General features: G+C 32.6%; 1 protein-coding gene across 1 annotated transcript; it reads left to right on the top strand.

The window, feature by feature from the left end:
- Positions 1 to 10,954: 10,954 nt before the first annotated feature.
- On the top strand, positions 10,955 to 26,022 carry LOC120088315 (succinate-semialdehyde dehydrogenase, mitochondrial). The gene is made up of 20 exons (XM_039045529.1): positions 10,955 to 11,252; positions 11,690 to 11,803; positions 12,133 to 12,232; positions 12,571 to 12,619; positions 12,971 to 13,058; positions 13,413 to 13,523; positions 14,110 to 14,172; positions 14,308 to 14,418; positions 14,859 to 14,924; positions 15,009 to 15,086; positions 15,178 to 15,255; positions 16,121 to 16,187; positions 17,271 to 17,356; positions 18,045 to 18,077; positions 18,181 to 18,213; positions 21,100 to 21,200; positions 22,009 to 22,094; positions 22,210 to 22,316; positions 24,627 to 24,704; positions 25,791 to 26,022. Exons 1-20 carry the CDS (start codon positions 11,127 to 11,129, stop codon positions 25,827 to 25,829), a joined length of 1,614 nt encoding a protein of 537 aa, XP_038901457.1. The 5' UTR covers positions 10,955 to 11,126; the 3' UTR covers positions 25,830 to 26,022.
- Positions 26,023 to 27,270: the final 1,248 nt, after the last annotated feature.

The raw sequence follows: 27,270 nt of genomic DNA, 5'->3' as shown, positions 1-27,270 counted from the left end.
TTTTAAGTTGGGGGTGGGGTATGTGGTGGTTGTTGGGGTCCTTGAGCGTTGTGCTCGGACGATGTTTGTGTGCTTAATTTGTTTTCTTGCTTCTTGCTTGGTTTGTTATGATGAAGTAGTTGATGACATACCCTTTTTATGGTTACCTTTATATGAAACTATGTTTAAAGAGCATGATCATGATTTTTAGCCCATTTAAAAAAAAATTCTTCTCTCATGCATCTTTAAGTTCCTTGTCAACAAAATTAGGACTTGCTTGCTTGAGTCGTATTATGGGCTTATATTTTTGTTGTGACCTGAAAGGCCTAGGTGATATGCGTTAAGTGATTGAAAGCTCAATCTAGTAATGCATGTCAAAGTTTTTGCCAAACTCTTGTTTTGTATTGTAAAAACCAAGTGTAGAGTATGTAAAAGCAGTTTGTAAAAGGTAGAGTGTATTGTAAAGTAAAAATAAGTGTGTATGTTATTTTTTAAGGGGACTACTCCTCTTTCTTAGGTTATGATTAACCTGGGGTGACTATGACACCCATAGTTTCTCTTTGAGCTAAAGTACCCCGAGGAATGAGTAAGTTTCGACACCTTGTTAGGAGACATTGCTCGTAGTTGGATGACTCACATGATACCCGGTGGGTAAGCCAAAACGAAAGTGATGCATTTAAATAAGGTTTCCTTTTAATTGTTAAAAAAATAATAATAAAATAGAAGAAGATAAAATAAAAGTTTGGTTTCCTTAAGTATGCCATTACAAAGTTCAGTCTAGGAAGCTTGGCTCTTGAACCTTCGAGTCAGTGTAGGAAAAAACAAATTGAGGGCCCTATAAAACCATTTTGGTTTTACGAGCTTAATTAGTAGGGCTTTTGACTCACTCGTGCATGAAACGTTTATAATCATTTTTTTAAAACGTGCTTCATTGATTGATTGTAATTTGATCATATTTTTTATTGTAAATTTCATTCTTATAGACTGTTGAGACTAGAGTAACGACCTGTGTGATGGAGCAAGCATAATTTTCTATGTGAATGTGTGATTCTATCTTGCTCGAGGATGATCAAGAATTAAGTTGAGGGTATTTGATAGAACCGAAAAAGTGCTATTTTTCTCTTCTTAATTATAGGTCATTACTATGTTTAATGTGTTTATTTGATGATTTTGTAGGTATTGAGCATCTTGAAGGTAGAATTGGTTGTTACGAGCTATTTGGGGTTAATTTGGAGCAATTAGGAGCTAATTTGAGCAACCAGGCTTCAAAGGGATGTGAACGGACGAAAACATCCCCAGACGAAGCGTTGCAACGCTATAAAGCAGAAGTTGTCTATTTTGGGCAAAACAAGGTAGCGTTGCAACGCTACGAACATTATGACGAATGTGCGCGCAAGGCAGCGTTGCAACGCTGTGACCAACCCCTATATATATCTCTCTTCCCTTTAAGTTAGAAAGATTCGCCCACCTTCAGCCTCCAACTGAATTTCCCCTCTCTTTTCTCTTCCACTTTGTATTTTGGGTATTTCTTCGTAATTTATCGAGTAGTGCCGAATTTTAGCTTCTCATCGCCCATGGGAATGTAAGATTTTGGTTTCTTAGCTTAGGGATTTGGAGGAACTCGATGTAATTTTCTGAGATTTCAATTTATTGATATATACAACTTGTCTAGAATCCGAATTTATATTTATGAATTGCATGATTTTAATTGTTGATTGACACCCAATAATTTTGTTGTGTGATTCAAATGCTTTGTGACTACCTTGTAATATTTTATACATATTTATACGTTAATCCAATTGGAAGCAATAGGTTAGTTAGGCAAAAATGACAGCTCCTAACAACCTAGAGAAAAACCATATTGATTGTTTAATTAGACGTTGGAAGTTAAACACTCATCTTAGCGTAATCCCTAGAACTTAATGCGATTTGTTAATTTGTATGGAGCGGATTCGTTTTCTGTGCATTTTGATTAATTAGATAACTAGGACTATTGGTTGGGATTCCAATCAATTGGGTTAAGCATAAACAATAAGTTTAAGTCATAAATTGGGTCAACGATCTAAATTACATTGGGTAAATCTATTCCTCTAAGCTAAGATATCTCAGTTAATTGTGCTTCTATCTTTTATTTTCTTGCACTTTATTTTACGCAATTTCAATTATCAATCCAAACCAACCCCCCCCCCCCTTTCAATTTATCACTTTAACTGAAAACGAGCTTCGATGAACTAATCTTCTACGCTTCCCTCAGGTTCGACCCCAGACTTGCCACTTGTACTACCAGTTAGTATAAGTAGTTAGTTCGGTGATTTATAAATATTATTAGCGTAGGCGCGGGTTTACGGACGAGGTAAACCTACCAATATGATTCATATTAAGTCTATATAGTTTGATATTTGAATGTTATTCAAAAATTAATTTATATGAATATGATTCATATAAAACTATATGTTATGTTATATGTGATATAATATAAATTATAGGTTATATGTTATATGTGATATAACACAGTTTAATATTTTTATAGTTATATAGTTTAATAATTTGAGTTATATATATATATACACAAACACATATATATACATATATAATCAAATTATTTGAATTTGAATTTTGAATTAATGGGGAGGGAGTTATGACTCCTTCAACCTCTTAACTCTTCATCTCACGTACGAGAAATAGGAGAGAGAGAAATAGGTTCTCTCAACTTATTTTTCTTCCTTTAGATTCTCTCTGTGTTCAAGTGGAAATTCTCCCATAACTCTCAATCTCTCATACTCCTTCCCTATTGCCAAAATTGAGTACAAGCCCGCAACTTTGCACGAATCTCATCCCTGAGAATAACGGAGAGGATCTCTTGGTGGTTTCCTCTCCTGTATGATGTTTATGGGTGCCAGTTTCGTGAGTTTGAGAAAAGCTAATATGTTATGGAGAGGAAGCGAGAAGACGATTTATCTTCAAGGGTATGTGATGCTCCTATATGTATTAATCATAGTAGACGACATACTGTTAGAATATGTTTATCGTACGTTTTCGTTGCTCTGTATGTTTGGTTGTTCTGTAAAACGAAATTAGAAACAATAGCATCCAATTGCTTCTGTTGCGAGGTATTCAGATTTCCTTCATAAATATCTCCTCATATTTCCCATTTCATGCTCACATCTCCTCCTTAAGGGGAAAAAACCATAGTTATGGCAAAAGTAGTTTTGAAAACCTTCCATTTAAAAAATAGTGAAATAATCATCATTATTGGATTAAAGGGAAGATTAGGAGGAATGGTGGTGAAAGATACATAAAGCTGAAAAAATATCTTCAAATTGATGATTTGCGTTTTATTTTCTTGCGAAATTGAAACATATGTTATCTAGATGGCTTAGAGAAGATATGTTTTTTTTTTTTTTAATAAAACATTGATAGTATAAACGATATATTTTTTTTAAATATAAATATCGATAAATAGTAAATATAATTTTTTGTTTCATTATTATCATTTATTTTATTTTCTTTGCATTTATCGGTTCTCTCAATGCTACCTTCAAGATTTTACATTTCTCTATCTTGAAATACTACATCTCAATTCTTCTAAAGAACACAATAGTTTTAATAATAAAAATATTTATTATAAAAATTATAGTTAAATTTAAGTTTTCCCCCTTTTATTCTTATTGATCTTCTTCATTGTTTTTATACTTTTCTCTATTTGTTGAGCTAAAGTTCTCAATTAGTGTAGTATATCACTAACCATTGCAATTTTAAAAGCTGTATTTAATTTATTTTTAAAAAGTTACATTATACACAAACCATAAATTTGTTTTAATATATATTAAAGCATAACAAAAATAAATCATGCTTAAATCTCTCTCATTCCATTTTTTATCAATAGTTAGTTGAATTTAATAACTAATTTACTAGAGTCATTTCTCAATTATATTTTTAAAAAATCATACATAAATTTAAAAAAGGAAAAAAAATCAAGTATAGCAAAAAAAATCAAGTATAGCACATGTGGAAAAAGGGGAAAAAAACTAATTAAATGAAAAAAAAGGTGAAATACTTCACATCCGTACTCGCATACTCATCTTTAACATAAACATAATTTAAAAAAAAACCAGTAATAACATTTTTTTAATCATAATTACATTTTTAAACTATTAAAATCATGTCACCTTTCTTTTTAAGTTACGAAACGATAAATATAATATAGTTTAGTTTTTTAAATTAAGGGGACACTATTTAAATTTTAAAAACTTTTCTCACACTTATTAATTAAAAACTACTAATAAATACTTTTTATATTCTTAAATATAATTATGATTATTTATAATTAAGAAAGAAAAAAAAAAGTAAAATGATAGAATATGAATCATTTTTTTAACACTTATTAAATTGTCTTTATTGTTTAAAGTAGTTTGCATAACCGTTCACATGAGATTTCAATAGAAATTTATTTCGTGGAACTTGAACTATGTATTTATATTAATTTTATGGAAAGTGAGCAATTTTTCTTGGATGATCGGCCTTTTGGGCTTATTGATCTTCTTGGACGATCGGCCGACTTGATGATCTTCTTAAACGATCGACCTTTGGGCCTAATGATCTTTTTTGGACGATCGGCTTTTGGGCATGATGATCTTCTTGGACGATCGGCTTTTGGGCCTGATGATCTTCTTGGACGATTGGTCTTTGGGTCTGATCATCTTGAATGTGCTTGACTTAAAAGAAGAAAAACATCGAACTTTCTTGAAATAGAAGTCTTTAAAGAGTATTTGTGTCTTCAAGGGTCTTCTGTCTTCTAGTATTGCACCTTCATGAGTTTTTGGAGTCTACCTGGCCTTTGGGCCCAATTAGTTGGATTTGGGTTTGATTTGACACATGACCTTTTTTTTTTTTGCTACTTTAATCTTATATGATTCAACGGTCAATTTGGGACACATGGCGACTTCTAATTAGTCCAAAATTCAATTATTTAGAATTTTGTCATTAATTTAGTAAATAATGTGACAATTTGTTATTGGTCCAAAATTTCTCGTTCAACAATAACAATAAAAAAATTCAGATATTTTTTTTCAGAAAACACACAAATTAAAAAAAAAAAAAAAAAAAGTTCTTAATACACTAGCAACATTAATTAAAATTTATTTATGAGCATTTGTTGGGACTTAAATACATTTATAATCATTTATGAATAAATGAAAAATAAAAAGATATAATATCAACAATCTTTTATTCTACTCATTCTAAAGAAACTAATCATACTTCATATAACTTAACATATAGGATTTGATGTAAAAGTTTGTAATTATTAATTTCCTACTACTGATATAATATATTATAAAAGTTTAATTTTAAAAAGGAAAAAATCAAGTGCAACACATGTGAAAAAAGGGGGGAAAATACTAATTAAATTAAAAAAGGGTGAAAAACTGTACACACATACACTAAATATAATATAGTTCAGTTTTTTAAATTAAAAGGACACTATTTAATTTTAAAAACCCTTATCACACTTATTAATTAAAAACTACTAATAAGTACTTTTTGTATTCTTAAATACAATTATGATCCATAAAGGAAGAAAAAAAGTAAAATGATAGGATACGAATCATTTTATATATATATATTTATTAGATTATCTTTATTGTTTAAAGTAGTTGCATAACAATAAAAAAAATAAAAAAAAATAAAAAAAAAAAGAAAGAAGTTCTTTATACACTAACAACATTAATTAAAAATTATTTATGAGCATTTTATAAGACTTAGATACATTTATAATCATGAATCGAAAAATAAAATGGTATAATAAGAACAATCTTTTATTGTATTTATTTTAAAGAAACTAATGATGCTTCACAAAATTTAATATATAGAGTTTGACATAAAAATTCGTAACTCCTGATTTCATACTACTATTAGAAAATATTCATTTTTCATATATTGGATTACAAGAACATCGTTTTTTTTTTCTTTTTTTTTTAACAATTTTAAGGTATTTCTCATTTCTATTATTATTTTTCTTGGTTATTTTATAATTAATACTTTTAAAAAATAGCAAATGAGACCTCTCCACCGAAGAGATTGACAACTAAAAAAAGGTAGGTTTTCCATTACAAATGTATAAAATAATAATAAAAATAATAATATTAACGTGTGTAAAGAAGTTTTTTTTTTTTTTTTTTTTTTTTTTTTTTTTTTTTTAATATTGTGATTAGGAAAACAATTTAGGAAAATGTAGTGGTTCTGAAACTATTTAGAAATCTATGGTTGTTTTGGAGTTTTCGAGGCGAGGATTTTGTTTAAAATATTTTGTCAAGGGTTCAACGCTCGACCTGTCGAAAATTAAAGAAGAGATCGAGGGTTTGACCCTCGACCTAAATGAAATTGAGAAGAGGACGAGGGTTCAACCCTAGACTTATCGAAAATTAAATAAGAGGTTAAGTGTATAAGAGAAAATTTGAAGAAGAGGTCGAGGGTTCAACCCTTGACCTTTGGGAAATTAAAGAAGAAACCTTCGACCTAAAGGAAATTAAAGAATCATTTAGTAATTATACACGATCGCACATCGTTTAGTAGTTTAGTAGATTATTGTTTAGTAAAATTACTATCCGATCGTTTAGTAATTCTTTATTAACGTAACAATAGGTGCAAACTTTCAGAAAGAACAAGTGAACGATAAACAACTTCTTTATTAGACGATAGGAATCAAACAAGATTAATCGGTCGCTTAGAGACGCTAAACGATCGTTTACAATCTCTCCACGATCGCTCAGTATGACTAAACGATTGATTACTAAATCCTCAGCGATCGGCCACAAACTCTTACACGATCGCTTAACTATTACTATTACACGGTCGCCTTCTCATAACCTATACAATCACATACCTTTTTCTATACGATCGCATACTAAGTGCTACACGATTGCTGAGTTTTACTATACGATCGCCTAGTGGAAGTAGACGACGAGCAGCACGCTACGATGGCCTCTCCGCGACAGCGTCTTTCGAACTCCCACTCTCGAGAGCTCTCTTTCCTCGCTACACGATATCCCACAAACTTCTACACAATCGCTTAGCTATTATAATTAGACGATCGCCTTCTCAAAACCTATACAATTGCCTACCTTTTACTATACAATCGTGTACCAAGTGCTACATGATTGCTAAGTTTTATTACACGATCGCCTAGTGGAAGTACACGATGAACGACATGATGTGATGGCCTCTCGAGAGCTCTCTTTCCTCACTACACGATCGCCCATAAACTCCTACAAAATCGCTTAGCTATTACAATTAGACGATCGCCTTCTCGAAACCTATACGATCGCATACCTTTTACTATACGATCGTGTACCAAGTGCTACACGATTGCTAAGTTTTACTATACGATCGCCTAATGGAAGTACACGATGAGTGACACACTGCGATGGCCTCTCGAAAGCTCTCTTTTCTCACTACACGATTGCCCGCAAAATCCTACACGATCGCTTAGCTATTACAATTAGACGATCGCCTTCTCAAAACCTAAATGATTGCATACTTTTTACTATACAATCGTGTACCAAAGTGCTACACGATTATTAAGCTTTCCTACACGATCGCCTAGTGGAAGTACACGATGAGCGGCACACTACGATGGCCTCTCGAGAGCTCTCTTTCCTCACTACACGATCGGCCACAAACTCCTACACAATCGCTTAGCTATTACAATTAGACGATCGTCTTCTTAAAACCTATACGATCGCCTACATTTTACTATACGATCATGTACCAAATGCTACACAAATCGCTAAGCTTTACTACATGATCGCCTAGTGGAAGTACACGATGAGCGGCATTCTGCGATGGCCTCTCGATAGCTCTCTTTCCTCACTACACGATCGTCCAGAAACTCCCAAGTGATCGCATAGCTAAGAATCCGAATCTCAGCAGCGCGCGTCAGAGTGATTTGAATCATCGACCTCTTTTAAAACGAATCTAAATCTCTGCAGTGTGTCAGCGTCTCGTCCCATCCCATCTATATTATTTTCCTAACGCCGAACCAAAACTCGACCTTTAAGCTTATAACCCCCACTCTCTCTTCTCATTTTCTCACTGTTTTCGTTATCTCATTCTCACTGCCTTCAGCCTCTCATTTTCTCCTCACTGCCTTCGTTCTCTCATTCTCACTGCCTTCAACTTCTCATTTTCTCGCATTTTCTCATTGCCTTCAGCAAATCTTTTTATTCTTCTACATTCGTCCATTAAATTGTGAGGTTTGTACCTTTATTATACAAAATTTCAATTTTTAAAACAATTATACATTTTGTTCCTATTATCATACTATTATATATATATATATATATTAGTTCTTGTTGTTGTTTGGGAAACAAAGAACAATAAAGGTAAGTTCAATTTGTGAGTTTACTATTTATTTATTACTAGTTTTATTATATTTAGTAGATCTATCATGTTGAATTCAATAATATTTACATATTAATGTTAGTAGTTCTTTCTCTATTAGTGTTAATCTTAGTAATTGTTATTAGTGTCAATCTTATGGTCGGGATGTTATACCAACATACTAATCTTATTTATATTTTGTTTGTATTTAAGTATAGTTTATTATTATGTTTCTTATGACAACATTCGTCCATTAAATTTTGAGGTTTGTACCTTTAATATTTTTAGTTTAATAAAAAATTATCATGATTTTTTTATATAAATTTCTTATGATATTTGAAAAGTTTAATTTGTTGTCATGGTTAAAAATGGTTATAAAAAGTTTAATTTATTGCTATGTTTAAAAAGTTGATGTTCATAAAACTTAAAAAGTCGATGTTTATAAATTAAAAAGTTTGATAGTTTTAGTTTGATGCAAAATTATTGTGTTTTTTTAATATACTTCTTATCATATTTTATTTTATTTTATTTTGTACTAAATTTAAAAAAATAGTTTAAAAAAGTTTACTCATTATAATGTTTAAAAAGTTGATGTTTATAGTTTAAAAACTTTAATATTTTTAGTTTAATATAAAATTATTGTGATTTTTTTAATATACTTCTTATAAAAAGTATAATACAAAATTATTGTGATTTTTTAAAAAAGTTTAATATTTTTAGTTTAATACAAAGTTTAATATTTTTTTACCCACAAACTTCTTATATTTCCTATATATATTTCTTATTATGGTTTGAACAATTTATTGAAATGGTTAGGATGTCACTTAGGGTAAATATGAGAAGAATTCAGTTAGAAATAATATATAGACATTCTAACCTAAAACCATCAAGATCAATAAGGTTTATGTCACTCCCTATTTCAAATGCACAAGCTATGAACTTGATGTTTTCAATCGCAATGCCACTGTCGAATTTAATGCATTTGTATGTAAATGTAAATAGGATAGGGGTGGATATAAACTTGAATACATCATTTAGTCAGTTTGAAGATCCAACTGAATGTATTGATCCTAATCCGGAGTCAGTTGCATCGCCATATGATAATAAAGATATAGTGGCTAATAAACTGTATAGAGATTTCGGAACTGAAACGGACGATGAATGACGCTCGGTTAGCTATACGACCAACTGGTTATGCATACTTTGCCCAATTTCTATACGAATGGTCAAAACACATGGTAGACGATGAGTCCTCTCATATGTTTTCACATTGGTGAGTGACATTTTCCTGACAGGGTGATGAGACAATTCGATTTTCAGCAGGATGTCTCATCGCCTTGTAATACTGAACCCTCATGATATCAACTTAAAACTATAAATTGATCCAAAAAAATTGCACATTTGATGGTGCGATGACATTATCGTGCAAGGTTTATTGCAGTGGGGGTTTCTATTGAACAGTTTAACAATGATGTCACTCAATACTATATTCATTGGTATAATAATATCACAAGGCGCTACGTCACTCGTCCGTGAGCAGCTGCGGGTCATCTGGTAAATGAATGAATATTATCTAATTATTTTTAATTCAAAATTATTTTAAATATTATATAATTGTTTAATAATTCACAAAGATCGAACAACAGTAGATTTCGTGATATTGCGAATGATCCGAACCAGATTCTTGCTATATGTAGTGACAACCAAATCTATATGGAGGAGATATATTATATGTACGATATACCTATTGTTCCTCCACCAGTTCCCAGACGTAGAGGATCTGTACGGGAAGAGGATGAGTTTGATAAGGTTGCCCATAATGTGGAAGAGTTACACCTGAGATGCAGACTCTCAAACTGATTATGTTAGTTCGATGATGATGATGTTAGCATTTGGTTCAGGACATTATGACTCAGAGACGGGTCCTTCGTCTTCATACGTGCATGGACATGGTCGGGGTCGTGGACAGCATAATGAATAGTTATATCATGAAACGCCTGCAGAGGTACCATAAAGAAGAACCAAAGCAACATCAAGAAGAACCAGAGCAACCTTAAGTTCGAAATTGACGACGACAACCAGCTCGAAATCGACAACGTCCATCTTGTGGGACACATTGATTTTTATATAAATGAGATATTTTAATTATTTTTATTTTTATTTTTATGAGATATTAGTTTTTTTTTTAATTTGTTATTTTTAGAGCTTAAATAAAATAATGAAATAATAAAATATTTTTAGAAATTGTTTTCATAAAATGGAAAAAAAAACAAAGATCGAATGTTGAAAATTCGACATGGGTAGGTTGAATTTTCAACACTCGACGTATTGGAAAATTATTAAAAAAAAAAAGGAAAGATCGAATGTTGAAAATTCGATCCAGGTTGGTTGAATTTCTAATCTTCGACCTATTAAAAAAACAATAATATTTTTGTAAATAATTTCAAAACTACTGTATTTTTATAAATTGTTTTCAAAACTACCTATTTTAATCTTCCTCGTGTGTAAAACTAGTTTAACAAAAATGGAAAAAAAAGGAAAAAAAGCAAAGAGGAGGTGGAATGTTTTTAAAGATTTTATTAATCCAAATTCCAAAGAACCTGCGCAGTCACTGATGACTGATTTAAAAACGTTGAAAAATCTTTCCCAGAACATGGTGTACATCAGTTGGACAGATGTTGAGTGGAGAAGACGAGTATTAATTTGTTAATTGCTGCAGCCATTTTTGAACTCCAAAGAGGAAGAAGAAGAAACATCAGAGATCGACAATGACTATGACGGTCGCTGCAAGAGTAATCGCAACAGCTCGATCAGTGGTTCGATCGAGCAGGCTTCCTCTTCTATCTCAATCTTCTTCGCAGAAATCTCACTCCCACACTCTTCTCATTCGTCAGGTAATCATTTCACCCTCCCTATTTATTTTTTAAACTAGTTATTTGGATTCGGAAATCGAGTTCCTGGATGTGGAGTTTATGCCAATATGCTTGAATGTTTGAGGGTTTTCAGGAGTTTGTACTTGTTCCTCAAGATAGTTGTTTGTTTTTCGATTGTGGAGAAGGATCCTTTTTTGTGGTTTGCTGGATGAGTGATTTGATATGTGATGTTCTCGGTGGTGCGGAGAGGGACCCAAATGATGTTTGATCTTTTTGTCGAGGTTACATCTTTGGCTTTCTATTTGCAACATTTTTTATAGTTGGGATAACTTTCTTTAATGGGGACTTTGTGGGGTTACTTTTTTTTTGTTTGTTTTGTTCTGTATCTCCTTAGATCTTTTAAACTTGTTGCTTCTATTCAAGAAAAAAATATCAAGAAAATTATGCTTGGATGTCAGATGAGCTCGGAGGCGCAGAGCATTGCTACTCGTCTTCACAGTTCTGGATTGTTACGAAGCCAAGGCCTCATTGGAGGGAAGTGGATTGATGCTTATGATGGGAAGACCATTAAGGTATGGCCGAAAGGATTTTACGTTTTCTGATGCTCCCAATGAAGAGAGGGTTTAGTTTTCAATAAGTCGAGTGATGACCTTTTTTGCTCTTTGCTATAAAATTTATCCTGGATCCCTTGAACTTTTGTTTTTTTCCTTTATTATTTTATTGGTTTGAGAGAGAATTTGTATATTTTGTGCGTTATGTTAGAAATGGGCCGATTAGTTTTTTCTATACAGAGGTGTGGGTAACCATTACTTTCACATTTGTTAAATTTTGTTCCCTTATATTTGCTCACAATTGAGCTTGCAGACTATGGAAAAAAGAATTCTTCTTTGTGTTATTGCAGGTTCACAATCCAGCTAATGGTGAAGTTATAACCAATGTTCCGCTCATGGGTAAAAAGGAGACTGATGATGCTATTTCTTCAGCTTATGATGCTTTTAAGTGTAAGTTTCTAAGATTAGTCCCGACAAAAGCTTATATGTTTAGGCGATTAGTTACAACGTCAGGTTGAAGTGTTGAACTAGGATGTCGTTTCTGCATCACTATATTATTGATGCTGTATTCCGCTACCTTTTTTTGTGGTGCAAACTCTACAAACTTTTTGGTTACTATGGCTCAAACACTATTTTTGCCAATTCGAAGTGTTTTTCTGTGACTTTCATGGCTTTGGTTGTGGCTTACCTCCTGCGTTTTTTGTCATTTAATTTGTTTATCGGCAGCTGTTTCTTGTAAAAAAGATTTACTTGCTAACTTCAGCTAACTGCCATATTTTGCCTTGAAGCTTGGAGCAAGCTTACTGCAGCTGATCGGAGTAATCGCTTACGCAAATGGTATCAAACATTTATATTTATTATTTTCTAAATTTGTTTATTTATTATCATTATTATTACTTCTCCTTTTATCTCCAGTTGGATGGTAAGAGAAAATGAATTATTTTCATCCATTATTTGGATTTCTTTTTACCTCATCCTTTTAAGATATTAGTATGAGAGTAACAAGTCTTTTTATGCCAAGATAAATTCATGGAAATTTAGGCATGCAAAAGGTAGCAGAGGCATTAAAATTGAGCACTTTTGATACTGAACCATTTCAACATCCAGTGTTGCCTAGTTCCTTTGAATAGTATTGCATTGGTTACCTGTCATACTTAGGATGTTTCTTCATTCTCCTGTATTTTGAAGGTATGAGCTCCTAATGGCCCACAAAGAAGAGATTGGACAGCTGATAACCTTAGAGCAAGGCAAACCCTTAAAGGAAGCTGTGGGTGAGGTATAGTATAATTCACTTTAGCAGTCATCAGGGTTTGATCTGTTATCTGTAAGATACCTCATTAGGGATATTAGCATGTTATCAGTGAGGAGCATAAGAGTAATTAGATAGGGAGTTAGGTAGTGTATCTTGTTTAAATAGGAGGGTGAGGGAGGGAGGGTAGACAATTGTTGGGTGTTCTAGTGCTTGGGTTAGCATACTCAAGAGGGAGGTTTCAAGTGTCTTTATACTTGGGTTATCTTGTGGTTATTCCTTTATATTTCAATATATTCTAGATCTTAATTCTAGCTAGGAGGTATCCGAACATTATTATTTTGTTCTTTTTTAACATACACTTTCCAACTAATTATGCAGACTAACTATGGAGCTAGCTTTATTGAGTTCTTTTCCGAGGAAGCAAAACGAGTATATGGTGACATAATCCAGCCAACTATAGCTGATCGTCGAATTTTGGTCTTGAAGCAGGTCAATTGACAGTTTTATGCTATTTGTTTGTTTGTTTGTTTTGAAGAATTACACGAATGCCATATGCGTCAGTATGTGTGCACTTGAGGAAACTATTCAAATTTAATCATCCAACCTACACAATTTCACTGAAATTTTAATATGCGGATTCATGGAATATTTATATATTGTACCCAAGCATTAGTATCCAGGTCTGTTATGAGCTTAAGTGCACAAGATGCTAAGCGACCAGGTAATAAATTTATGTAATTCTATCTGGTGGTTCCTCAAGACGTTGCTGTGTTATTGTTGAAATTGAACTGACCATGTAATGCTTAGGTTTGAGAAACTGGATCTGAAGGGAGTCACCCTTTCATCTCACTGCACCCTTTTTCTCTTACTCTTGTAATGTTGTACATGCTGCATTTTGTTTGTTAGAGAGCGTAAGGAGGATTTGCTAAATTTAGATTTTGGGAATTTGGGAAGTTTTACGCTATTGGAAATTCTGCATACTTTATATCGATATTCATGTTTATTCTCATGCAAAATATTGAAACCGTTTACAATGTTCTGTACCATAGTGTTTCATAAACATTTTCTTCTGCAGCCAGTTGGAGTTGTTGGTGTTATTACCCCTTGGAACTTTCCGTTGGCTATGATTACACGGAAGGTTGGTCCCTTTCATCAGCATTTGTGTTTAATTGTTTACCGTGCTGTACATTTTACTTTAATGAGAACATGACCTTTCCAATTAATATAAGCTGCTATTGAAGAAACCTTGTTTTCTGTTACCCTTGCGTTTCAGGTTGGGCCTGCTCTTGCATGTGGTTGTACAGTGGTCATAAAACCCTCTGAGCTTACCCCCTTGACAGCTTTAGCAGCAGCTGATCTCTCACTTCAAGCTGGAATACCCCCAGTAATTACCTATGAGAATGCCGTGCTTTTAATTAACTTTGAAAATTTTTGTTTCCGAAGATTTTTGTTTTTCTGAAAGTTATCTTTGTACATATATATTGCCAACATCAATAGAATTGGACTTTGTTCTTGTTTTTCTGATAGTCTAGGTATTTGCTTGCTTTTTGCTTGAATTGCTTTTTGTAGGTTATGTTCGTCATTAACTGCTAATGAAAAGCAAGAAGATTTGTAGGCCATTAGTTAGTCATGAATGACTTCGCTTAGTTCTCTTTGTTTTACATATTTGTTCAGCCTTATCTGAAAGCATCTTTGTTAATCTGCCTTGTGTTATCGGAACATTGTAATTGCATTTATCTCTGTAATCCTCAGTTTGCAGCTGAGTGTTGGGTGCCCTTTTCAGTTCCTCATATATGAGTAATGGTTTAAATTTTTAATGTGTAGGGTGTTGTGAATGTGGTTATGGGAGATGCTCCTGCTATTGGGGATGCTATACTTGCAAGTTCTCAGGTTCCTTTTAATCATTAATAGAATGATTATTTTTGCAGTATGGTGCTGCTGCTTTAATCTTACTGGTCTATCTAATGTATGCAGGTAAGAAAGATCACTTTTACTGGCTCAACAGCAGTTGGAAAAAAGTTGATGGCAGGTGCTGCTGGAACTGTTAAAAGGGTAACTCACAATTCAGAATATTAAAGCATTTTTTCAGGATAGAGTTTTGAAAAACCTAATGTGGCTTATGGTACCTTTTTCTCTTCTCTAGGTGTCCTTTGAACTTGGTGGTAATGCCCCTTGCATAATATTTGATGATGCAGATGTGGATGTTGCAGTAAAAGGAGCTGTAAGTGAAATTATTAATTCTTAATGTTATATGTGTGAATACTTATTTTTTTTTTCCTTCCAGCATTTGGAACTCAATGTAGATTTATGGTAAAATATTGATGCAGCCAAGTGGGGAGAGAAACAAACTTTGAGAAAATCCTTCAGTTGTCTCATTAAAGGATACGGCTTGGTAACCTATTAGAAAATACAACCAGTCCTTAAACAAAGAACTTAAACACCGGATCATAACTTGAAACATCCTAAGTAAAACTTAATAGAAACTTATGGAAGCTGAAGCACTACATTAAATATTGTGGACGGGGTCTGACATTTTTTTTTTGTAATAATAATTTGTGCAGTAAACAAAAAAAAACTGCAATTGTAGTGCTTACAAATATGGATCTGTAGTTTGTAGCTTTTTAGAGGTAAACGAATGCCTAGACAGGATTATGGCTTAGAAACAATCCTGGTCATGCATGGTTAATGTAATTAGCACTTACCATTATGATTCTCTCTCTAATTACTTTCTCACATACTACCTAGTGATGTGTGTTGTCTATTCAACCATAACTCTTCCTGAAGAAAACTGGGGATGCAGCCTGTTTTTTTTGAGGAACGTGCTTTGATTTTTCATCTTTCAGAGCTTATAATTCATTTAATCTGAAATTACTCTTCTATTTGTCCTTATAAGTACGTTCTACTTGCAGTTTTGATAGTGTTAGTTCGTCTTTTCTGTTTGTTTGGTAAACTCAAGAAAGTTTAACTATTTTCTAGAAGTGTAATGTAATCTTGCTTTACAGAATTCAGCAGGATCATTACTATTTTTATTATAAGTACAGGCATCTTTGGAAAATTAAGTAATGAAACCTTATTTCATCTTTCAGATTGCAGCAAAGTTCCGGAATAGTGGACAGACTTGTGTTTGTGCCAATAGAATTCTTGTTCAAGAAGGTATTGACAGATGTATACTTTAGTTCTGAAAGTTGCTTCTTCTGCTCATTCAATAAACGGCTTACTGGTATTAATACTTTTTGCTTAGAGAATCTTCTGAATGCTTTTGATAGTAATAGCAGTGATAGACTTGGGTTTTTCTTTGTTGTTTGCTCTTTATGCTCTTTGTATAAATCTCTTGTACTTTGGAGCATTAGTCTCTTCCTATATTGCAATAATAAAGAGACCCGTATCCTTTTCAAAAAAAAGTAATAGCAGTGAAATCTCATGTTTAATAGCTGACTTTAATATCTTGAATTGGATTAACGACTATGGACATTCACTTGTCCATTTAGGTTTTGTTTAAGTTCTAAGAAATGATTGTATAATAGACGAACTAATTCTAAAGAGTTGAAAGCTACTGATGTAAAACCCTATTACTGGAATGCCAATGGGTTAGGCTGTTAGGGTGATGTGGTCAAAGTGAAATCTTTGAAATTCATTTTACCATTTTATTTGGGTAGTGTTTCTTCATTTTCGAATCTCGTAAGTAGTACTTTATGTGGAAACTGGAATTGATGGAGAAATTGAAGTGCTTTAATGAGAAGTGTAGAGACTATAAAGAGATGCTAAATTTGGTTGTAAAGCAGCTTCTTGTTGCTTGCTAAATATTTTTGCAATTGCAACTGCCCCCGATTTGTGATTTACACCTGTTGATGTTTTTTTTTTTTTTTTTGTAACTTTAACAATTTTCCTTGGATGGATTCTTGTATTCCCTCCCATCATTTTGTATCCTTATTTTAGCCAAAAATAGACATACTTTTTAATCCTGAAAAAAAAAAAAAAAAACAAACCATGTAAACCTTTAGGAAGGACAAGGAACAGATGATGGTCACATTGGGGGAAACCATGTAATGCTATATGTTGTAATATCACTTTCTTATTTGATTTTTTATTTCGTTCAAGGAGATGAGTATCTTTTTTCGGATAGTACACTAGTTTCATTTGATCCTAAATCAATTCTTGAATTCATTTAATACTATTAGCTTTGACTGGATGAATCACGTTCTTTTCTTTCAATTTGAACTAAACTCTAGCTTTCAGGAATATACGAGAAATTTACAAATGCTTTCTCAAAAGCCGTGCAAAATCTGCAAGTTGGTGATGGGTTTGGTGAAGGTGTAGCTCAGGTAGTTGCTATGCCTTTAATCCATTATTCAGTTGTGATTGATAGTCTTTTCTTTATAAAATTATCTTCCAAGGTAATTTAATTTTATTGAGTGCCAATGTTATGTTTGCTCTCCTTTAATCTTCCACATTTTATTATCCCTTCCGACTGTGCATAATCTTTCATATCAAATGTCATGTCATCAACCTTCCGAATATTAAACCAAGATCAATGGATACAAGCAACTAAGGTTCTTTTTTGGAAAAGTTAGTTAAAAAAAACCGGGATTTTGTAGTTATTTGTTAATGTTTTTTTTATTGGACATATGAATATTAGCCTTTGGAGTTAGTTTGCTTTGTTGCTTATTTTCGGATTTCCTATCTGAATATTAATGCCCTCCCTTTTACATTAGTTTGAATTGGATAGTTTGTTTGTTTGTTTATTTGGTTTTTTTTTTTTTTTTTAATTTTTTTTTTTTATTGGCCATCAGTTTGGGAATATGTCTCCTCTTTTCTTCTGTTCTCTGAATTTGCTCTTAAATGATATCGTATGTTTTTTTTTTTTTTTTAATCTGAAAAATAGAATGACGGTTGTTCTAACAAGGACATTATGTTATAGTTACTTTACAATAAACTTATCATTAGTTGAACTTGAGGTTTCTTTAGAACACTTCTAAGATCCGTAATTTAATTCTCACTTCATTTGTTCAGGGTCCTTTAATTAATGAAGCTGCCGTGCAGAAGGTTTGTTTTGTTTCCATCAAGTTTCCATAAAATCTGCAGTCTTGCGTCATTTAATTTGAGCAGTTTCCGTATTTATTGATGCATGTGGGCTTTTCTGTGATAGGTTGAGAAATTTCTTCAAGATGCCACCACAAAGGTTTGTTTCTGACCTAGTATTTTAGAATTATTAAGTACTCTCATGGCAATGATTCAAAGAGGCTATGGCTTATTACTTAAATGGTGTTTGGTCTTGCTATCACCAGTCAGTTCCAAAAGTTAAATAATAATAATTTCTGGAATTTTAAATCATGCAATGTACGTGGATGTCTAGCTTTCCTGAAGGAAGTATGCTTATTGATTTGTGATTTGCTAATTGCATTTACAGAGGACTTTATATATAAATATATATATATATATATATATATATATATATCAAAGTTTGAATGTGGAATAAACTTTTTTTAGACAAGTTTACCCTTGAGTATATTGATAATGCCTACTTTAACCTTAAAAGTAAAATCCACACACTAATTAAAAATCATATGGAAGATGTAAAAAGGAGTTACACACACAAATTAGTTCATTTCTCTCTCTTCTCTATCTCACGCTGGAGTGATCTTTTTCATTTTTTTTCTTTTTTTAAGGAATAGGGCTTTTAGTTTTTGAAGAAAAAAGTTAATTAAAACCCTCCCACTACTTAAGTCCACTCAAAAGACATTAAAACTCACACACTCATGTTATTAGTTTTAGAAAAAAGATTTTCTCACAATAAAGTTAGTTATGACTGACAATATTTAAGATCCAAAAGTGTAATATACAATAGGCTTCAATTTATTTTCTTAAATAGAAATTTTAAAAAATGGTATAATTTTAATAAGCTTTAAGTATTAGATCTATTATACTCAAGAAAAAGAAAAAAAAAGAAAAAACTAACAAATGGATCAAAATAAATCCAACTAAAAAAAGCGTTAGCTATGAAAAATTTAAAAAAATTGCGTATTATGATACATAAATATTTTGTTATTTTTAAAACTATGAACGATAATATTTAATACGTACTCATTTTTTTAAAATATAATTTAATATTTGATAAATAAAATTGAAATAGACGTGCAAGGCACGTGGTAAAAGCTAGTGTGTGTGTGTAATATATATATACACTCACCCATCAACTTAAGCTTTTGGGTCAACTGGTGATGTAACGTGATATTAGAGTAGGTGATCCAGGAGGTCCTGCGTTCAATCCGCAACACTGTTATTTCCTCTCAATCAATATTGATTTCTGCTTGTTGAGTCTTTTACATATTTCAAATCCACAATTGAGAGGGAATGTTAGATGATATAATATTAAATTTACCTTCACCCATCATCTTAAGCTTTTGGATCAATCGGTAATTTAACAATAATTATTATTTTTAATGTAATTCGTGGGCTTTGGTTCTTCTTTTTTAGGGATCTTTGGTCTTAGGATTAATAGAGCAAATGTTTTGTGTTTGGCATTGGTTGTGATCATGAGAACTTGAGAAGTTGGGTGGTGAGTTCATATATCTCGGTTTTTAGTTTCCCCATTGTTATCTTGGTTGTATGAGATAGTTAAAGAGTTGTCTTATTGTTTCCCTGCTATTTATCCATTCACAGACATTTTACCATTTGTTACTATGGATACTGGTTTTGTCAGATGAGTTTTGCAAGTTATGGGCCTAATGCCTTAGTGCATCTCTTTGTATCTGAAAAGGTTGTTGTATGGTAAAATTTCTGATTGAGTTTGTTTTTAAACTTCCGGCTGCATTATCATGCTAAGGGCATGAAGTTGAGGTCATTTTTCATAGTCAATTGCTGCCAATCTGGCAGGGAAAATGTATCGTAATTCTAATCAATTGGATAAAAGATTCTTTTTATAGGGGAGGCAGATCCATGTTGATTTTGTCGCTGCTTTATTTAACTAGCTTTAATCAACAGTACCTAGGTTCATTACTTGTAGGATTGACAGATGGACTGGAAACTTTCTTTTGAAAACTATTGCATGCATTTTTTTAGCATTATGAAGGCTGGTGACTGCTGGAATAGAGTTTCATTTACCATCTCTTGTAATGGCAAACGAGTTTATGAATATTTGTCACCTGTTTCATTCATTGAAGAGGTGGCCTTCTCATTTGAGGCTTTCTTTTCTTGTTGATGCTTTGTTATAATAATTTTTAGCCTTGAACCAATCCTCTTTTTTGATGTTTCTTAAGCCCTATATAATAATTGTTTGATTTTTGGTTATTTGCTTTTGGACATTAAGCTTACAAACACTACTCCCACCAATGGGTTTCTTTGTTATTTATATACCTTTTAGTAACGTTCTCAAAATCTAAGCCAAGTTTTGAAATCTAAAAAAAAAAATAGTTTTAAAAAATTTGTTATTGTTTTTGGAATTTGGCTAAGGATTTAAATGCTTCATTTGGAAAGATGAAAACTATTATAAGAAAGTTGTGAGAAAAGAACCATAATTTTCGAGAAACCTAAATCTAAAAACTAAATAGTTATCAGACTTAGTTATTGATAAAAAATTCTATATTTACCTTCAACTTTTCATTCTTATCTACGATACCTTGAATAACTGACATGCTAAATATTGAGATACATATGCTTATGAAGGGTAGAAGGGTCCTTGGAAGATATTGAAGTGTTGCTAGAGTTAATCTCGTTTAGGCTTTTGTCACCTTGAATTTTTGTTGTCAATTTGGTTTTATTAGGTTACATTGGTGTCTTCCTGTAAGGTTCTGTTTGTAGTCCTTTTGTTGGATTTTTATTAATAATATTATTTTTTTTAAAAAAAATCTTTTAATGTCTTTGTACATCCATACAATGGAAGCTTGGCTTCTCATTAAAAAAAAATAAAAATGGAAAGCTTTCCAAAATTTAGGGGGTGTTTAAGTTTACCCATCTATTTCCAATTTATGCCACCAATAAATCTATTTCCAATTTATGCCACCAATAAATCATTTGAAGTTCACTCAGTTCTCTTTCCCTCTCTCTCCTTCCTACTTTTCTTTTGAAGGGAGCCAAAGTTCTTCTTGGTGGTAAAAGACACAGACTTGGGATGACATTTTTTGAGCCAACAGTTCTTGCTGACGTAAATAGTGACATGCTTGTATCCAGGTATCAATGTTGCGTTACCTCTCCTTAATAATCTTCAGAACTTGGTTTAATTAATTATTGACATGCACGTGGATGCCTTGTATTTCGAGGTTTTTAATGTCGTTCATATTTTGGAGCAATTTTTGTTGCAATGACAATATTCTCTCTTTGTTATAAGATCTTAAATTAGAAATTTCTTTGATCCTAGAGACTTCTCTTGATTGTCTTCTTTGGATCATCTTGACTGGAATTGTATTAGGATGGAATGAGGAATACCATTAGGGTATTAAAGGTATATTAATAATTGATTAGAGAAGTGGTTATGGTAATTTGTTATGAGTGAGTTAGGGGAAAAGGGTGAAGGTAGACATTGGTTTAGTTGGTTTAGGCTTGAGTGATCTCAAGAGAGGGGGTCGAATTACCTCAATTGCATAGTTTATCATGTAGTTTTATTGTCTTTTATAATTTTGTATATTTGGTTCTATCACATCTCAACCAACCTAGAGACTAACATCTTGGAATGATATTTATTTGTTGCTATCTGAGGGTGGGTCAAAGAAATCCCTTTCATTAGAAAAGAGAAAGGAAGCAAAAGAGGGAAAAGTACAAAGTACCCGGTCAATAACTTGTTAACAATTTTTTAATCAGTTTGACTTGGATATGGAAAGATTCCTTTTGTCACTTAATGCATGTAATGTTCTTGTGACATATGCAAGATTTCTAAAAAGCATGACACCTATACTTGGTTAGGCACTGGGCTCTCCTTCGATCCGATGCCCAATTGTGCTTCATGGCTTTATATCTTTGAACTGGCTCTATTTTACATCAGGGAGGAAGTATTTGGTCCCGTGGCACCCTTGCTGCCATTCAAAACAGAGGAGGAAGCAATTGCTCTCGCTAATGACACCAATGCAGGTTCTGCCCTAGCCATGATATTCTACCTCATTTATCACCATTGATAAATTGTTTTTCTTAGTATTTTTTAGGCGATTAATTCACTAAATTTTAATTAATCTCTGATGTCTTATAGGATTAGCTGCTTACATATTCACAAACAATATTCAACGTTCATGGAGAGTGACTGAAGCTCTTGAATATGGAATGGTTGGTGTTAATGAAGGTCTAATTTCTACAGAGGTAAGGCATCCTGCCATCTTTTAATTCTGATATAATTGAAGATTATGGTGAAGTGAATCTACACCAAAGCTTTGTTCTAATATTTCTCTTGTTTATTTTCATTCAAAGCCTCAACGGTCCCAAGAAGTAGCCGTTAATATATGCCATAAACTTTTACTTCTTCATAACTATTCGTTTTTCAAATATCTCCTCATAATGGTCTGCTTAGCTTGGAATAACCTAAATATGATAAGCAGTCCTTCATTAGTGATTAGCAAACTTTATATTTGTTGGAGAATGATAACTTGCTATCCATCTTTCAAAAGAATATGGAAGTTGGAGCCCGCCTGGTCACTAGAATGTCTCCTTCCCAGTTCCTGAGGAGAAAGGTGGTATGGAATTTGGTAGTCATTGCCAAAAGAATTTGATTTTGTTCTCTAAATGGCTATGGCACTTTCCTTTTGAGTTGGAGCTCCTTGTGATATATAGTGGGTGGTCCAAAGTAAATATGGCCTTTCTTTTTCTTGGTGTGGGTGGATTTTGAGCCACCTAGGTTTCGGGATTGGTAGACGTTCATGGAAGATTATTTTGAGTTTAATTAACCTTATGGATAATACGTCCCGTTTTATTGTAGGTGATGGTCCCTCCCTTGAATTTTGGAAAGAACGGGGATGGGTTTCTCTTACTTCCACCTCCTTCCTAAGTACGCTCTTTGCTGTTTGTGACAGTAAGGGGCATTAGTTGGCAGTTAGATGCAAATTTTCTTCTCAATAGTGGATTATCCACCTGAAGAGCAGCGAAAGCTTAACAACTTGGACAGTAGACACACACACTATTAATCGATCTCACTCTTGTTGTATCAGCTTTGTGCAAGAGGGGATGAATGCCGTGGTAATTAAAAAATGAATATATGAAATACTTGTGATTTTGTAGTTTTTCTCTAGTTCCCCTAAAATTTTAGGATTGAAAGATTATATATAAACAGTTACCATGTGAAGTTTTGTCCTTAAGAAATTTGGCTTGTTCCCCTCGATGCTTGGCTGAGGAAATTGGATGGTGGTTCTAGGGACGCACTGTCAACTTACATGTCCAAGGTATTTTGGAGTCCTATTATCCAAAGGAGGTTAAAATTTTTTCTTGTGGAGCTTCGCTTTTGGTGGTCTAGTACTCAGTTTAAGGTTCAAATAAGATTTCCTTATATAGATATCTTTTTTATAAGAAACTATTTCATTGCTGGGATGAAATACCCAAAAGACTACAAAAAGGATTTCATAGGAAATACAACAGAAAATACTAGTAATGTTTCCAATTTACAATAAGGAAAGAAAAACTACGACTTGTAATGGCCTGTAAATCTTTACACCAAAAGAATGCATTAAAAATAGATGAATCTAAGACATCCTCAGAGGATTCGGGTTTCCTTCGTTATATTTTAATTATAGCTTTTGTTTATGTTGTTCTCATGATTGGCAAGGCATTTTTGGTAACATATGCTTTAAGCATGTTTGATCAGAACCTTATCTTCCTCACTTCTATTCAATATTTCTCATTTACCATGTTTATGAGGCCACTCTCTTAAAGTGAGTGGCTTTTACATGCACTCCTGTCGGTTAGTAAGAACTAAGAACTAAGAAAGGAGAATATTTCAAAACAAGCGAAGGGTGGAGATACAATACATTAGAACACTGTTTCTGTATCCTCATCTTGGTCGTACTTGCACAGTTTCTTCTGTAAATGAAGTTTCTATGGTTCTACCACGTGGAGGGAATTTTTCTTACTCCTCCAGATTTTTATGTTATGCCTTGTAAATTTCATTTATCAGTGAAATAGTTTCATATCTAAAAACTTCTCCTACTTCTTACCAACCCAAAAAAGAAAAAGAAAATCTTAAAGAACTTCTCTAATAAACAAATGTGAAAATTCTATGGGGACGTCTAGTTGTGTACTGCCTAAATTTCGTTCAGTTGATATTATATTTGCCTACTATGCCTTTTATACTCAAAAGTTTGAATGTTATTGGTGAACATTAATTTTCTTGTAAAACACGAGCATAGTGCGATTCAGGCATGTATCCTCAACTAAGAGCTTTGAATTCCTCCTAACCCCTTATGTTGGGCTCAAACATTATTTCACTCTTAGGGGACGATAAATTCTTGATATAATTTGTTTTACTTTCTAGACTGGTCGTCGTCCAATTCTTCTAATATAACACAAAATTGAGCATGGGCGGCCCTTGGGAACTATATTTGCAGCACAATCTTCAATTTTCACCATAGTCCCTAGTAAATGAAAAATGGCTTTTCACATCCCCTGATATCTTTCTTATTGCAGGTGGCTCCATTTGGTGGCGTTAAACAGTCGGGCCTTGGAAGGGAAGGGTCAAAATATGGGATGGACGAATATCTTGAGGTATTACTCAACCCTTTTGATGCACTTTAGAAGGCCAATTCTTTACCAAGTTTCAACTTTCTTGCACAATGTTTTTGTACCATCTCCAAGCTTCTTTGGGTCGTTTAGTTTGTTTAACTCCTTTAATGTCTTTTTAAGAACTTAAAAACACATTTCTTTTTGGGCGAACCAAAATATTTACAAATATAATAAAATGTCACTATCTATTAGTGATAGACACTGATAGACTACTATCATCTATCACTGATAGGTAGTGATATTTTGCTATATTTGAAAATATTTTCAGTAATTTTATCATTTAAAAGGATTTTTTTCGACTTAAAAACTAATTATTTAGAAAAACTATAGGAAGTAGCATTAAAAAAAATTAATCTTTCCACCCATAGAACTCTTTCTAGCCAATTACTTTTAATGGATCATAATCTTTCCACCAATAGAACTCTTTCTATCCAATTGCTTTCAATGGCTCATACCAATGCATCTTGACCATGATTGATACTGAGACCAAAACAAAAATGTAGCTTCTTCTAAGAAAGTATTCAAATGATCGTTTTTTTTTCTCGGTGGAATCTTGGCTAGAACGAATGTCATGACTTTTATTTTGTACATATTCCTAAATATTATGTTTGTAATTTTTCCAAATACTATGAAGGTATTTTTTTTTTCCCATTTTCCTTATTTCAATCTCCATTTTAATCTAATCAAATGACGAAAATTTTCAAATTTCTTATTTCAATATCCATTCAAATCTGATCTAATCCGATTGAAGAAATAAAAAAGGCTTGAATGAATACTGAAATAGGATTTAGGGAAAGATTACGTAAAAGTAATAGTTCAGTCTTCATCCTGTGAAGTCCTAAAAAATTGTTGGTTTAGATCCTTCATTAAAGGAAGTTAAATTTTTATTTTGGTCTCAGTATTGATCTGACCGAGATGTATTGGGATAAACCATTAGAATAATCGACAGAGTGTTATTTGTTAAAGATGATAATTTTTTATACGATTTCTGACTATTTATCAATTGTTTAAGTACTTAGAAAGTCGTTTTAAACGTTAGTTTTAAATGTATCAATCAAACCTTTGCAGCTGAAATATGTTTGCTTGGGGAATATGGACCGCCCCTGATGAGCAAGGAACCTATCTGTCAGGGAATAATGGGCTTGGGCTTCTTCTTGGGCCCAGTGACCAAAATAAAAACATGGAGGCCCATAAGTCAAAATTCGTTTCCGTTTTTTCCCCTTCATTGTAAAAGAATAATAATGCAAGCTCGTTTGAGGAAATAAATAATATTTTGATGTTATTGAGTGTTTCCTCCTCACTTTTCATTTTATTACTTTGAACATTGACCAAGTTTACCAAGCAACCTTAAAATACAGAAAGTTAAGTGGAAAAAATGAACCATCACTTGGACCAACTCAATTTAAGAAATATTCTCGAAACTAGATCTCTCGACGAGCTTTTTGCAATACGCTCGAAGAAGATAGATTCTCGAGTTTCATTGCTGGTCCGTTACCCCGACCTTGAACTCAACAGTAGTTTCTTAACACTTAAGTAATGAGAAAAATGGGGTTGGGGGAAGCTGTTGAATAGCTTGATGGATAAAGGTATTATTTAGTTAAGACTTGAGACTTTGAAATGTCTTGGACAAGTAAATTGTATACTCTACTGAGGGTAATTAGGACCTAAAAATATTCTTAGAACAAAGATTTTGATGATTAATAAGGCCGTACATGACAAATCTAGAGAAGCTGGATAAAAAGCTATAGGTCTTAAAGGTTCAAATTCGAAGGAATATATTCATTTTAAAAGAGTATGAGAATAATTCTCCTGAAAAAGATGCTTAAAATTCAAGCAAAAATGTTCTCCACACTAAACGAACCCACTTTTTTTTTTTTTTTCCCCTCTTTTTCTTCTAGGGAGGTTTATGGTATTTTGAAGAATTTAATAGGCTAAAAGGTGAAAGCCTAACTTTGCTTGAATATGTTTCAAAATTTGGATATTTGCATTAGTTTCATTGTATTATTATTATTATTATTAGGGCAAATTGCATATTCCCACTCCTAAAATATGGTGGTAGTTGCAATTATACCTTCAAACTTTCAATCGTAAAAATTGATCTCTCAAACTTACATAATTGTATAAATTATAACAGTTGTATAAGTTTGAGGGCTCAAGTTTTATCATTTGGGGTCTAATTTTAACTCTGATATAAGTTTCAAGGTTCAATTTTTACAATTGAAAGTTTAGCACTGTAATTGTAACTACTACTACCATACTTTATGGGTAATCTTTGCAATTTGCCCTTACTGAACATGAGTTCAATTTGATTGAAAATGCTCCTTTTTATTTCTCTCTCTCTTTTTTTTTTTTCTTTTAAATTTATTATTATCATTATTTTTTAAATATTGAACATGGGTGAAGATGTGCTTGTCAAAAAATAGAGTGATGAACCAAAAGAAGAAACAATTAAAAGAAGAAGAGGGCCAGGGAGTGTTCATTGAAATTTTATTCTTTTAATAACCATTATTTTAAACTGGAGTGAGCTGTATTTTATTAAGGATGGGAA

This window comes from Benincasa hispida, chromosome 10 (genome assembly GCF_009727055.1).
Source record: "Benincasa hispida cultivar B227 chromosome 10, ASM972705v1, whole genome shotgun sequence".
Taxonomy (NCBI): Eukaryota; Viridiplantae; Streptophyta; class Magnoliopsida; order Cucurbitales; family Cucurbitaceae; genus Benincasa; species Benincasa hispida.
The sequence above is the reverse complement of the archived record's forward strand: the minus strand, read 5'-3'. Positions and strand labels throughout refer to the sequence as shown.

Coding starts and splice junctions, on each gene's coding strand:
- LOC120088315 (XM_039045529.1), top strand. CDS start 11,127: ATGACTATGACGGTCGCTGCAAGAGTAATCGCAACAGCTCGATCAGTG. Junction 11,253..11,689: donor ACACTCTTCTCATTCGTCAG/GTAATCATTTCA, acceptor CTTGGATGTCAG/ATGAGCTCGGAGGCGCAGAG. Junction 14,419..14,858: donor TTCAAGCTGGAATACCCCCA/GTAATTACCTAT, acceptor TTTAATGTGTAG/GGTGTTGTGAATGTGGTTAT.